Source organism: Haemorhous mexicanus, chromosome 34, assembly GCF_027477595.1.
Source record: "Haemorhous mexicanus isolate bHaeMex1 chromosome 34, bHaeMex1.pri, whole genome shotgun sequence".
NCBI lineage: Eukaryota > Metazoa > Chordata > Aves > Passeriformes > Fringillidae > Haemorhous > Haemorhous mexicanus.
The window spans coordinates 1,988,179-2,000,678 of record NC_082374.1 but is presented as its reverse complement, the minus strand read 5'-3'; the positions used below and the strand labels follow the sequence as shown (position 1 = coordinate 2,000,678).

Genomic DNA, 12,500 nt, shown 5'->3' with positions numbered 1-12,500 from the left:
AACTGGGAGCAAACTGGGAGCAAACTAGGAGCAAACTGGGAGTAAACTGGGAATAAACTGGGAGTAAACTGGGAGTAAATTGGGAGAAAACTGGGAGTAAACTGGGAGGAAACTGGGAGCAAACTGGGAGCAAACAGGGAGTAAACTAGGAGCAAACTGGAGTAGACTGGGAGCAAACTGGAGCATACTGGGAGTAAACTGGAGCAAACAGGGAGTAAACTGGGAGCAAACTGGAATAAACTGGGAGCAAACTGGGAGCAAACTAGGAGCAAACTGGGAGCAAACTGGGACAGACTGAAGGGGACAAACTCCTCCCAGCCCCCAGGACAGAACAAGGACAAACGGCCCTGGGGTCGCCCAGCCCACAACAAGCACGAGCGCCCTTCAGACCCCCAGAACCCACCCCCAGCCCCCTCCCCACGCCCCCACCCCCTCCATCCACCCTCAGCCCCCTCCCCACTCCCCTCCACCCACCCCCAGCCCCCTCCCCATGCCCTCACCCCCTCCATTCACCCCCAGCCCCCTCCCCACTCCCCTCCACCCACCCCCAGCCCCCTCCCCATGCCCTCACCCCCTCCATTCACCCCCAGCCCCCTCCCCACGCCCCCAGCCCCTCCAACCACCCCCAGCCCCCCTCCATCCATCCCCTCCATCCATCCCCAGCCCCCTCCACCCACCCCCAGCCCCCTCCCCACTCCCCTCCGCCCACCCCCAGCCCCCTCCCCATGCCCCCACCCCCTCCATCCACCCCCAGCCCCCTCTATCGACCCCCATCCCCCTCCATCCACCCCCAGCCCCCCTCCAACCACCCCCAACCCCCTCCCCTTGCCCCCACCCCCTCCATCCACCCCCAGCCCCCTCCCCACGCCCCCACCCCCTCTATCCACCCCCACCCCCTCCAAGCCCCCCTAACCCCCTCCACCCACCCCCAACCCCCTCCCCACGCCCCCAGCCCCCTCCCCACCCCCTCCAACCACCCCTAGCCCCCTCCATCCACCCCCAGCCCCCTCCCCACGCCCCCAGCCCCCTCCCCACCCCCTCCATCCACCCTTATCTCCCTCCATTCACCCCCAGCCCCCTCCCCACGCCCCCAGGCCCCTCCCCACCCCCTCCACCCACCCCCAACCCCCTCCAACCACCCCCAGCCCCCTCCCCAAGCCCCACCCCCTCCCCACACCCCCCAGCCCCCTCCCCACCCCCTCCACCCACCCCCAGCCCCCTCCTCAAGCCCCCACCCCCTCCCCACCCCCTCCCCACGCCCCCTCCCCCGCTCACCGTGAGGTCTGGAGTAGCCGGGCGGTGCCGGCCCCGCTCCGGGCGCTGGCCCCGGGCCCTGGGCGGCGCCGGCGGGCGGAGGTAGAGCGGGAATCTGCGGCTGCAGCCCCGGCAGGGGCCGTTTGCCCTGCACGGCCACCTGCAGGTGCTCGGGAAGGGGCTGCCCTCGTGCCAGCAGCTTGTAGGCCATGATTTGAGCGCGGAGCTGGTGCAGCTGGGCGGCGTTGAACGGCGACGGGCCCCGGCCCAGGGCGGGAGAGTCGGAACCGGAACCGTCCAGGGCGGCGCCGGAGCCGCCGGCGGAGCTGCTGGAGGGGCCGTTGGAGGGCACCGGGCTGGAGGCGTGCTCGGAGCCACCCAGAGGGGAGGGGTAACCTGGATTCCAAGAGAAATGAAGGATTTGGGGATGGAGAGCTGTGGGAGTGAAGGGTTTGGAAGCTAAGCCCTCACAGGGATGGGAAATCTGCTTGGCAATCTGTTGGGTGGAACTCAAAGGAGCACAAATCCATCCCTGAGGTGTTTGGAACAGGAATCCCATTCCCAGTCCATCCTCAAAGCAGGAGAGATGGGAAATCCCATTCCCAATCCATCCCTGAGGTATTTGGAACAGGAATCCCATTCCCAATCCATCCTAAAAGCAGGAGAGATGGGAAATCCAATCCATCCCTGAGGTATTTGGAACAGGAATCCCGTTCCCAGTCCATCCTCAAAGCAGGAGAGATGGGAAATCCCATTCCCAACCCATCCCTGAGGTGTTTGGAACAGGAATCCTATTCCCAATCCATCCCTGAGGAATTTGGAACTGGAATCTCACTCCCAATCCATCCCGGAGGCTGTTGGAAAGGGAAATCCCATTCCCAATCCATCCTTGAGGTATTTGGAATTGGAATCTCACTACTCCAAATCCATCCCTGAGGAATTTGGAACTGGAATCCCATCCCCAATCCATCCCTGAGGCTGTTGAAACAGGAATCCCATTCCCAATCCATCCTCAAAGCAGGAGAGATGGGAAATCCCATCCCCAATCCATCCCTGAGGCAGTTGGAAAGGGAAATCCCATTCCCAATCCATCCCTGAAGCATTTGGAACAGGAATCCCATTCCCAATCCATCCTCAAAGCAGGAGAGATGGGAAATCCCATTCCCAACCCATCCTTGAGGTATTTGAAAAGGGAAATCCCATTCCCAATCCATCCCTGAGGCTGTTGGAACAGGAAATCTCATTCCCAATCCATCCTAAAAGCAGGAGAGATGGGAAATCCCATTCCCAACCCATCTCTGAGGCAGCTGGAAAGGGAAATCCCATTCCCAATCCATCCCTGAGGCAGCTGGAAAGGGAAATCCCATTCCCAATCCATCCTCAAAGCAGGAGAGATGGGAAATCCCATTCCCAATCCATCCCTGAGACAGTTGGAAAGGGAAATCCCATTCCCAATCCATCCTTGAGGTATTTGGAACAGGAATCCCATTCCCAATCCATCCCTGAGACTGTTGGAACAGGAAATCCCACTCCCAACCCATCCTCAAAGCAGGAGAGATGGAAAATCCCATTCCCAATCCATCCTAAAAGCAGGGAATGCTGAAAACCTCCCAAAATCCAAGGATTTTCCAAGGATTTGGACCCAATTCTCCCCTCCCCACGATCCCAACCTTGGGAATGCTGAAAACTTCCCAAAATCCAAACATTTTCCAAGGATTTGGACCCAGCTCCCCCCTTTCCATGATCCCAACCTTGGGAATGCTGAAAACCTCCCAAAATCCAAAGATTTTCCAAGGATTTGGACCCAATTCCTCCCTTCCCTCAATCCCAACCTTGGGAATGCTGAAAATCCTCCCAAATCCAAGGATTTTCCAAGGATTTGGACCCAATTCCTCCCTTCCCACAATCCCAACCTTGGGAATGCTGAAACCCTCCCAAAATCCAAACATTTCCCAAGGATTTTCCAAGGATTTGGACTCAATTCCTCCCTTTCCCAGGCTCCCAACCTTGGGAATGCTGAAAACCTCCCAAAATCCAAACATTTTCCAAGAATTTGGACCCAATTCTCCCCTTTCCATGATCCCAACCTTGGGAATGTTGATCCATGGGGCTGGGGGGGGGCCCCATTCCCGCGTGTCCCCCCGGGCGCATTCCCATTCCCTTCATCTGCCCGTAGCGCGGGTCCTCGGCCATTCCCTTCTCGTGCATCGCCTCCAGGGGCTGGAAAATATCCCAAAAATTCAGATTTCAGCAGGGAATTCCTGCTGGGAATTCTGCTCCCAAACCCGCCCACCCTGCAGGATTAAATCCCAAAAAAATCAGATTTCAGCAGGGAATTCCTGCTGGGAATTCTGCTCCCAAACCCGCCCACCCTGCGGGATTAAATCCCAAAAAAATCAGATTTCAGCAGGGAATTCCTGCTGGGAATTCTGCTCCCAAACCCGCCCACCCTGCGGGATTAAATCCCAAAAAAATCCGATTTCAGCAGGGAATTCCTGCTGGGAATTCTGCTCCCAAACCCGCCCACCCTGCGGGATTAAATCCCAAAAAATCAGATTTCAGCAGGGAATTCCTGAAGGGAATTCTGCTCCCAAACCCGCACACCCCGCGGGATTAAATCCCAGAAAAATCAGATTTTAGCAGGGAATTCCTGAAGGGAATTCTGCTCCCAAACCCACCCACCCTGTGAAAATAAATCCCAAAAAAATCAGATTTCAGCAGGGAATTCCTGCTGGGAATTCTGCTCCCAAACCCCCCACCCTGCGGGATTAAATCCCAAAAAATCAGATTTCAGCAGGGAATTCCTGCTGGGAATTCTGCTCCCAAACCCGCCCACCCTGCAGGATTAAATCCCAAAAAATCAGATTTCAGCAGGGAATTCCTGCTGGGAATTCTGCTCCCAAACCCGCCCACCCTGCGGAATTAAATCCCAAAAAATTCAGATTTTAGCAGGGAATTCCTGCTGGGAATTCTGCTCCCAAACCCGCCCACCCTACGGGATTAAATCCCAAAAATTCAGATTTCAGCAGGGAATTCCTGCTGGGAATTCTGCTCCCAACCCACAGAATTCCCAGGAATTTAAAGAATCCTTTTTATTATTCCCAGAAATGTCAGATTCCAGCTGCTCTGGGGCTGGAAAAATGTCCCAAAAAAATTCAGATTTCAGCAGGGAATTCCTGCTGGGAATTCTGCTCCCAAACCCGCCCACCCTGCGGGATTAAATCCCAAAAAAATCAGATTTCAGCAGGGAATTCCTGCTGGGAATTCTGCTCCCAAACCCACCCACCCTGCGGGATTAAATCCCAAAAAAATCAGATTTCAGCAGGGAATTCCTGCTGGGAATTCTGCTCCCAAACCCGCTCACCCTGCAGAATTAAATCCAAAAAAAATCAGATTTCAGCAGGGAATTCTTGCTGGGAATTCTGCTCCCAAACCCGCACACCCTGCGGAATTAAATCCCAAAAAAATCAGATTTTAGCAGGGAATTCCTGCTGGGAATTCTGCTCCCAAACCCGCCCACCCTGCGGGATTAAATCCAAAAAAAATCAGATTTCAGCAGGGAATTCCTGCTGGGAATTCTGCTCCCAAACCCGCTCACCCTGCAGAATTAAATCCAAAAAAAATCAGATTTCAGCAGGGAATTCTTGCTGGGAATTCTGCTCCCAAACCCGCACACCCTGCGGAATTAAATCCCAAAAAAATCAGATTTTAGCAGGGAATTCCTGCTGGGAATTCTGCTCCCAAACCCGCCCACCCTGCGGGATTAAATCCCAAAAAAATCAGGAATTCTGGGATTCTGGGATTCTGAGGTCTGGAATTCTGGGATTCTGAGGTCTGGGATTCTGGAATTTTGAGGTTTGGAATTCTGGGATTCTGGGATTCTGAGGTCTGGAATTCTGAGATTCTGGAATTCTGGAATTTTGGTATTCTGGAATTCTGGGATTCTGAGGTCTGGAATTCTGGAATTCAGGGATTCTGGAATTCTGGGATTCTGAGGTCTGGAATTCTGGAATTCAGGGATTCTGGAATTCTGGGATTCTGAGGTCTGGGATTCTGGAATTCTGAAATTCTGGGAATCTGAGGTCTGGAATTCTGGAATTTTGAGGTTTGGAATTCTGGAATTCTGGGATTCTGGAATTCTGGGATTCTGTGGTCTGGAATTCTGGGGTTCTGGGATTCTGAGGTCTGGGATTCTGGAATTCTGGAATTCTGGGATTCTGGAATTCTGGAATTCTGGGATTCTGGAATTCTGAGGTCTGGAATTCTGGGATTCTGAGGTCTGGGATTCTGGGATTCTGAGGTCAGGGATTCTGGAATTCTGAGGTCAGGGATTCTGGAATTCTGGGATTCTGATGTCAGGGATTCTAGAATTCTGGAATTTTGAGGTCTGGGATTCTGGAATTCTGAGGTCTGGGATTCTGGAATTCTGAGGTCTGGGATTCTGGGATTCTGAGGTCTGGGATTCTGGGATTCTGGAATTCTGGGATTCGGGGGTCTGGGATTCTGGGATTCTGGAATTCTGAGGTCTGGAATTCTGAGGTCTGGAATTCTGGGATTCTGGGACTCTGAGGTCTGGAATTCTGGAATTCTGAGGTCTGGAATTCTGGAATTCTGAGGTCAGGGATTCTGGAATTCTGGGATTCTGAGGTCTGGGATTCTGAGGTCTGGGATTCTGGAATTCTAAGGTCTGGGATTCTGGGATTCTGGAATTTGGAATTCTGGGATTCCGGGATTCTGAGGTCTGGGATTCTGAGGTCTGGGATTCTGGAATTCTGAGGTCTGGAATTCTGGAATTCTAAGGTCTGGAATTCCGGGATTCTGAGGTCTGGAATTCTGGAATTCTGAGGTCTGGGATTCTGGGATTCTGAGGTCTGGGATTCTGGGATTCTGAGGTCTGGGATTCTGGGATTCTGGAATTCTGGGATTCTGAGGTCTGGAATTCTGGGATTCTGGGGTCTGGAATTCTGGGATTCTGGGGTCTGGGATTCTGGGATTCAGGGATTCTGAGGTCTGGAATTCTGGGATCCTGGAATTCTGAGGTCTGGAATTGTGGAATTCTGAGGTCTGGGATTCTGATGTCTGGGATTCTGGAATTCTGGGATTCTGAGGTCTGAAATTCTGGGATTCTGAGGTCTGGAATTCTGGGATTCTGAGGTCTGAAATTCTGGGATTCTGAGGTCTGGAATTCTGGGATTCTGAGGTCTGAAATTCTGGAATTCTGGGATTCTGATGTCAGGGATTCTAGAATTCTGGAATTTTGAGGTCTGGGATTCTGAAATTCTGAGGTCTGGGATTCTGGGATTCTGAGCTCTGGGATTCAGGAATTCTGGGATTCTGAGCTCTGGGATTCTGGGATTCTGGAATTTGGAATTCTGGGATTCTGAGGTCTGGGATTCTGGGATTCTGGAATTCTGGGATTCTGAGCTCTGGGATTCTGGAATTCTGAGGTCTGGGATTCTGGGATTCTGGGATTCTGGAATTCTGGGGTTCTGGGATTCTGAGGTCTGGAATTCTGGGATTCTGGGATTCCGGAATTCTGGGATTCTGGAATTCTGAGGTCTGGGATTCTGGAATTCTGGGATTCTGAGGTCTGGGATTCTGAGGTCTGGGATTCTGGAATTCTGGAATTCTGAGGTCTGGAATTCTGGAATTCTAAGGTCTGGAATTCCGGGATTCTGAGGTCTGGAATTCTGGAATTCTGGGGTTCTGGGATTCTGAGGTCTGGAATTCTGGGATTCTGGGATTCTGAAGTCTGAAATTCTGGGATTCTGAGGTCTGGGATTCTGGGATTCTGGGATTCTGAGGTCTGGGATTCTGGGATTCTGAGGTCTGGGGTTCTGGGATTCTGGGGTCTGGAATTTTGGGATTCTGAGGTCTGGAATTCTGGGATTCTGGGGTCTGGAATTCTGGGATTCTGGGATTCTGAGGTCTGGAATTCTGGAATTCTGGAATTCTGGGGTCTGGGATTCTGAGCTCTGGGATTCTGGGATTCTGAGGTCTGGAATTCTGGAATTCTGGGATTCCGGGGTCCCGGGGTCCCTGACTCACCTTGTGCAGGGGGTGCATGCTGTCGGGGCCGTAGGCCGGGGCCGGCAGCGCGTGCCCGGAGTGCCCCGAGTGGGCGGAGCCGGGGGAGGGGCCGGGGGAGGGGCCCAGCATGGAGCTGGGGGAGGGGCCAGGCCCGGGGGAGGGGCCAGGCCGGGGGGTCCCGCCCAGGGGGGGCTCCGGGGTGGCCATCTCACATCAGGGGTGGGGGCTGGGCACCTGCAAGGGCAATAAAGGGTTAATTACTGCAATTATTAATGATTAATGAGTGATTATTAGTGATTAATTAGTGATTAATAACTCTGGGACTGAGGGAGAGCCGGGGGGTCCCGCCCAGGGGGTCCCACCCGGGGTGGCCATCTCACATCAGGGGCTGGGGATGGGCACCTGCAAGGGCAATAAAGGGTTAATTACTGCAATTATTAATGATTAATGAGTGATTATTAGTGAGTAATTAATGATTAATAACTCTGGGACTGAGGGAGAGCCGGGGGTCCCGCCCAGGGGGGGCCATCTCACATCAGGGGTGGGGGATGGGCACCTGCAAGGGCAATAAAGGGTTAATTACGGCAATTATTAATGGTTAATGATTGATTATTAGTGATTAATTATTAATAATTAATGAGGGAGAGCCGGGGGGTCCCACCCAGGGGGGTTCTGGGGTGGCCATCTCACATCAGGGGTGGGGGATGGGCACCTTCAATGGCAAAAAAGGGTTAATTGTGCCAAAAAATAATAATAATTAATAATTAATAATTATTAATTGATTATTAATGACGATTAGCTCGGGAGCCCGGGTGGGAAATGCCCTTCCCAAGCCGTGGCCAGGGGACTCTGCACAGTTTGTAATGGCAATAAAGGGTTAATTACGGCAATTATTAATGATTAATGAGTGATTATTAGTGATTAATTATTAATAATTAATGAGGGAGAGCCGGGGGGTCCCGCCCAGGGGGGGTCCATCTCACATCAGGGGTGGGGGCTGGGCACCTTCAATGGCAATAAAGGGTTAATTATGCCAAAAAAAAAAAAATAATTAATAATTAATAATTAATAATTGATTATTAATGACGATTAGTTCGGGAGCCCGGGTGGGAAATGCCCTTCCCAAGCCGTGGCCAGGGGACTCTGCACAGTTTGTAATGGCAATAAAGGGTTAATTACGGCAATTATTAATGATTAATGAGTGATTATTAGTGATTAATTATTAATAATTAATGAGGGAGAGCCGGGGGGTCCCGCCCAGGGGTGGCCATCTCACATCAGGGGTGGGGGATGGGCACCTTCAATGGCAATAAAGGGTTAATTATGCCAAAAAATAATAATAATTAATAATTAATAATTAATAATTGATTATTAATGACTATTAGTTCGGGAGCCCGGGTGGGAAATGCCCTTCCCAAGCCGTGGCCAGGGGACTCTGCACAGTTTGTAATGGCAATAAAGGGTTAATTATGGCAATTATTAATGATTAATGAGTGATTATTAGTGATTAATTATTAATAATTAATGAGGGAGAGCTGGGGGGTCCCGCCCAGGGGTGGCCATCTCACATCAGGGGGGGGGGATGGGCACCTGCAAGGGCAATAAAGGGTTAATTACGGCAATTATTAATGATTAATGATTGATTATTAGTGACTAATTATTAATAATTAATGAGGGAGAGCTGGGGGGTCCCGCCCAGGGGGGGCACTCTCACATCAGGGGTGGGGGATGGGCACCTGCAATGGCAATAAAGGGTTAACTATGCCAAAAATATTAATAGTTAATAATTAATAATTAATAATTAATAAATGATTATTAATGACGATTAGTTCTGGAGCCCGGGTGGGAAATGCCCTTCCCAAGCCGTGGCCAGGGGACTCGGCACAGTTTGTGCTCCTCAGGCAGGGAGAATTCCAAAAATAAACGAATAATTTATTAATTAAAATTTAATAATCAAATAAAAATTAGGTAATTAAATTTTTCAATTATTTGGTATTAATTAAATAATAAAATTTTAATTATTTTTTTGCATTTATGACACTATTTCTATTTTTTTAGTTTATTTATTAAACAAAATTATTACCTTTTAATTAAATAATTCAAATTTATTTATTAGTAATTTTTTCCACTCCTATTCTTTCATTTAATTTTTTATTTAATTAAAATTATTTCCTTTCAATTAAATAATTCAAATTTATTTATTAGTAATTTTTTCCATTCCTATTTTTTCATTTAATTTTTTATTTAATTAAAATGATTTCCATTAAATAAATAAAATTTAATTATTTTAAATTTTCTCCATTACTCCTCTTTTTACATTTCATTTTTTCTTTAATTAAAATTATTTCCTTTTAATTAAATAATTCAAATTTAATTATGGAAAATTTCTCCATTACTCCTTTTTTTTCATTTAATTTTTTATTTAATTAAAATGATTTCCTTTAAATAAATAAAATTTATTATTTGAAATTTTCTCCATTCCTCCTTTTTTCATTTAATTTTTTATTTAATTAAAATTATTTCATTTCAATTAAACAATCAAAATTTAATTATTTAACATTTTCTCCATTCCCTTTTTACATTTAATTTTTTCTTTAATTAAAGTTATTTTCTTTTAATTAAATAAATAAATTTTAATGCTTTGACATTTTCTCCATTTTTTTGAAATTATTTTTTCTTTAATTAAATTGATTCCATTTCAATTAAACAATCAAAATTTAATTATTTAACATTTTATCCATTCCTCACCATTTAAATCTCATTTTTATTTTTTTAAAACTTATTTCATTGCAATTAAATAATTCAAATTTAATTCACATTTTCTCCATTCCTCCTCAATTTAATTTAAATTTTATTTTATTTTATTTAAATTTAATTTAAATTTAATTTAAATTTAATTTAAATTTAATTTAAATTTGATTGATTTAATTTTAATTTAATTTTAATTTAATTTTAATTTGATTAATTTAATTTTAATTTAATTTAAATTTAATTTAAATTTAAATTTAATTTTAATTTTAATTTAATTTTAATTTTAATTTAATTTTATTTTTAAATTTAATTTTAATTTTTTTATTTTAAGTTAATCTTAATTTTAATTTAATTTAATTTAATTTTAATTGATTAATTGAATTTAAATTAATGGAATTAATGAAATGCCACCTACCTAAGGGCATGGCAGTCCTCGAGCTCCTAACGCCAGGCTGGGGGGAAAAAAAAAGAGAATTAATTAGGAATTAATTAGGAATTAATGAGGGAATTTCATTATCCAACAGCATTGGCAGAGCAGAGAATTCCCAAAAAAAAAATTGGGATTTGGGGGAATTTCCAAAGAGGATTCCCAAAATTTAATTGGGATTTTTAATTGGGATTCTCAAAATTTAATTGGGATTTTTAATTGGGATTCCCAAAATTTAATTGGGATTTTTAATTGGGATTCCCAAAATTTAATTGGGATTTTTAATTGGGATTCTCAACATTTAATTGGGATTTTTAATTGGAATTCCCAAAATTTAATTGGGATTTTTAATTGGGATTTCCAACATTTAATTGGGATTTTTAAATGGGATTCTCAAAATTTAATTGGGATTTTTAATTGGGATTCCCAAAATTTAATTGGGAATTTTAATTGGGATTCCCAACATTTAATTGGGATTTTTAACTGGAATTCCCAAAATTTAATTGGGATTTTTAATTGGGATTGCCAAAATTTAATTGGGATTTTTAATTGGGATTCTCAACATTTAATTGGGATTTTTAAATGGAATTCCCAAAAATATTTTTAATGGAATTTCCAAAATTTTAATTGGGATTTTGAATTGGGATTCCCAAAATTTAATTGGGATTTTTAATTGGGATTCTCAAATTTTAATTGGGATTTTTAATTGGGATTCCCAAAATTTAATTGGGATTTTTAATGGGGATTCCCAAAATTTAATTGGGATTTTTAATTGGAATTCCCAAAATTTAATTGAGATTTTTAATTGGAATACCCAAAAATAAAATTGGGATTGCCAAAAATAGAATTGGGATTTTTAAATGTGATTCCCAAAATTTAATTGGGATTTTTAATTGGGATTCCCAAAATTTAATTGGGATTTTTAACTGGAATTCCCAAAATTTAATTGGGATTTTTAATTGGGATTTCCAAAAATATTTTAAATGGAATTCCCAAAAATTTAATTGGGATTTTTAGATGGGATTCCCAAAATTTAATTGGGATTTTTAATTGGGATTCCCGAAATTTAATTGGGATTTTTAATTGGGATTCTCAAAATTTAATTGGGATTTTTAATTGGGATTCTCAACATTTAATTGGGATTTTTAACTGGGATTCTCAAAATTTAATTGGGATTTTTAATTGGGATTCCCAGAAATTTAATTGGGATTTTTAATTGGGATTGCCAAAATTTAATTGGGATTTTTAGATGGGATTCCCAAAAATTGAATTTTTTTTTGGGGGGTCCCCCTGGATCAGGAGAATTTGGGGAGGGGGCCCAGGGGGGTTCAGGGTCCTCAGGAAGGAGAAAAATGGAAAAAAATCCGGGAATATTTTGGGGGGAAAAAAGGGAAATTTGTGGGAGGATTTTGGGGAAATGGGGGGAGAAAAAGGGGGGAAATTGGGGGTGAAAAAAGGGGGAAATTTGGGATAAAAAAGGGCAGAAATTTGGGATAAAAAGGGGAGAAATTTGGGATAAAAAAGGGGGAAATGGGGGGAGAAAAAGGGGGGAAATGGGGGAGAAAAATGGGGAAATGAGGGGATGAAAAAGGGGGGAAATTTGGGATAAAAAGGGGGGAAATTTGGGATAAAAATGGGGGAAATTTGGGATAAAAAAGGGGGAAATGGGGGAGAAAAAGGGGGAAATTTGGGATAAAAAGGAGGGAAATTAAGGATAAGAAGGGGGGAAAATGGGGGATAAAAATGGGGGGAATGGGGATAAAAATGGGGGGGAAATTTGGGATTAAAAAGGGGGGGAAATTAGGAGATAAAAAGGGGGGAAATTGGGGGAGAAAAAGGGGGGGAAATTAAGGATAAGAAGGGGGGGAAATTTGGGATAAAAAAAGGGGGGAAATTTGGGATAAAAAAAGGGGGAAATGGGGGAGAAAAAGGGGGAAATTTGGGATAAAAAGGAGGGAAATTAAGGATAAGAAGGGAGGAATGGGGGATAAAAAAGGGGAAATGGGGGTGAAAAAGGGGGGAAATGGGGAGAAAAAAT

General features: G+C 45.1%; 1 protein-coding gene across 1 annotated transcript in view; it reads right to left on the bottom strand.

Annotated features, from left to right (window-relative positions):
- The window catches only part of LOC132341008 (transcription activator BRG1-like), a 76,245-nt gene extending 65,770 nt beyond the window's left edge, over window positions 1–10,475 (bottom strand). The window contains 4 exon segments of the mRNA XM_059872259.1: window positions 1,276–1,650; window positions 3,342–3,474; window positions 7,303–7,518; window positions 10,451–10,475. Coding sequence (XP_059728242.1) covers window positions 1,276–1,650; window positions 3,342–3,474; window positions 7,303–7,491 — 697 coding nt within the window. The 5' untranslated portion in view covers window positions 7,492–7,518; window positions 10,451–10,475.
- Window positions 10,476–12,500: the final 2,025 nt, after the last annotated feature.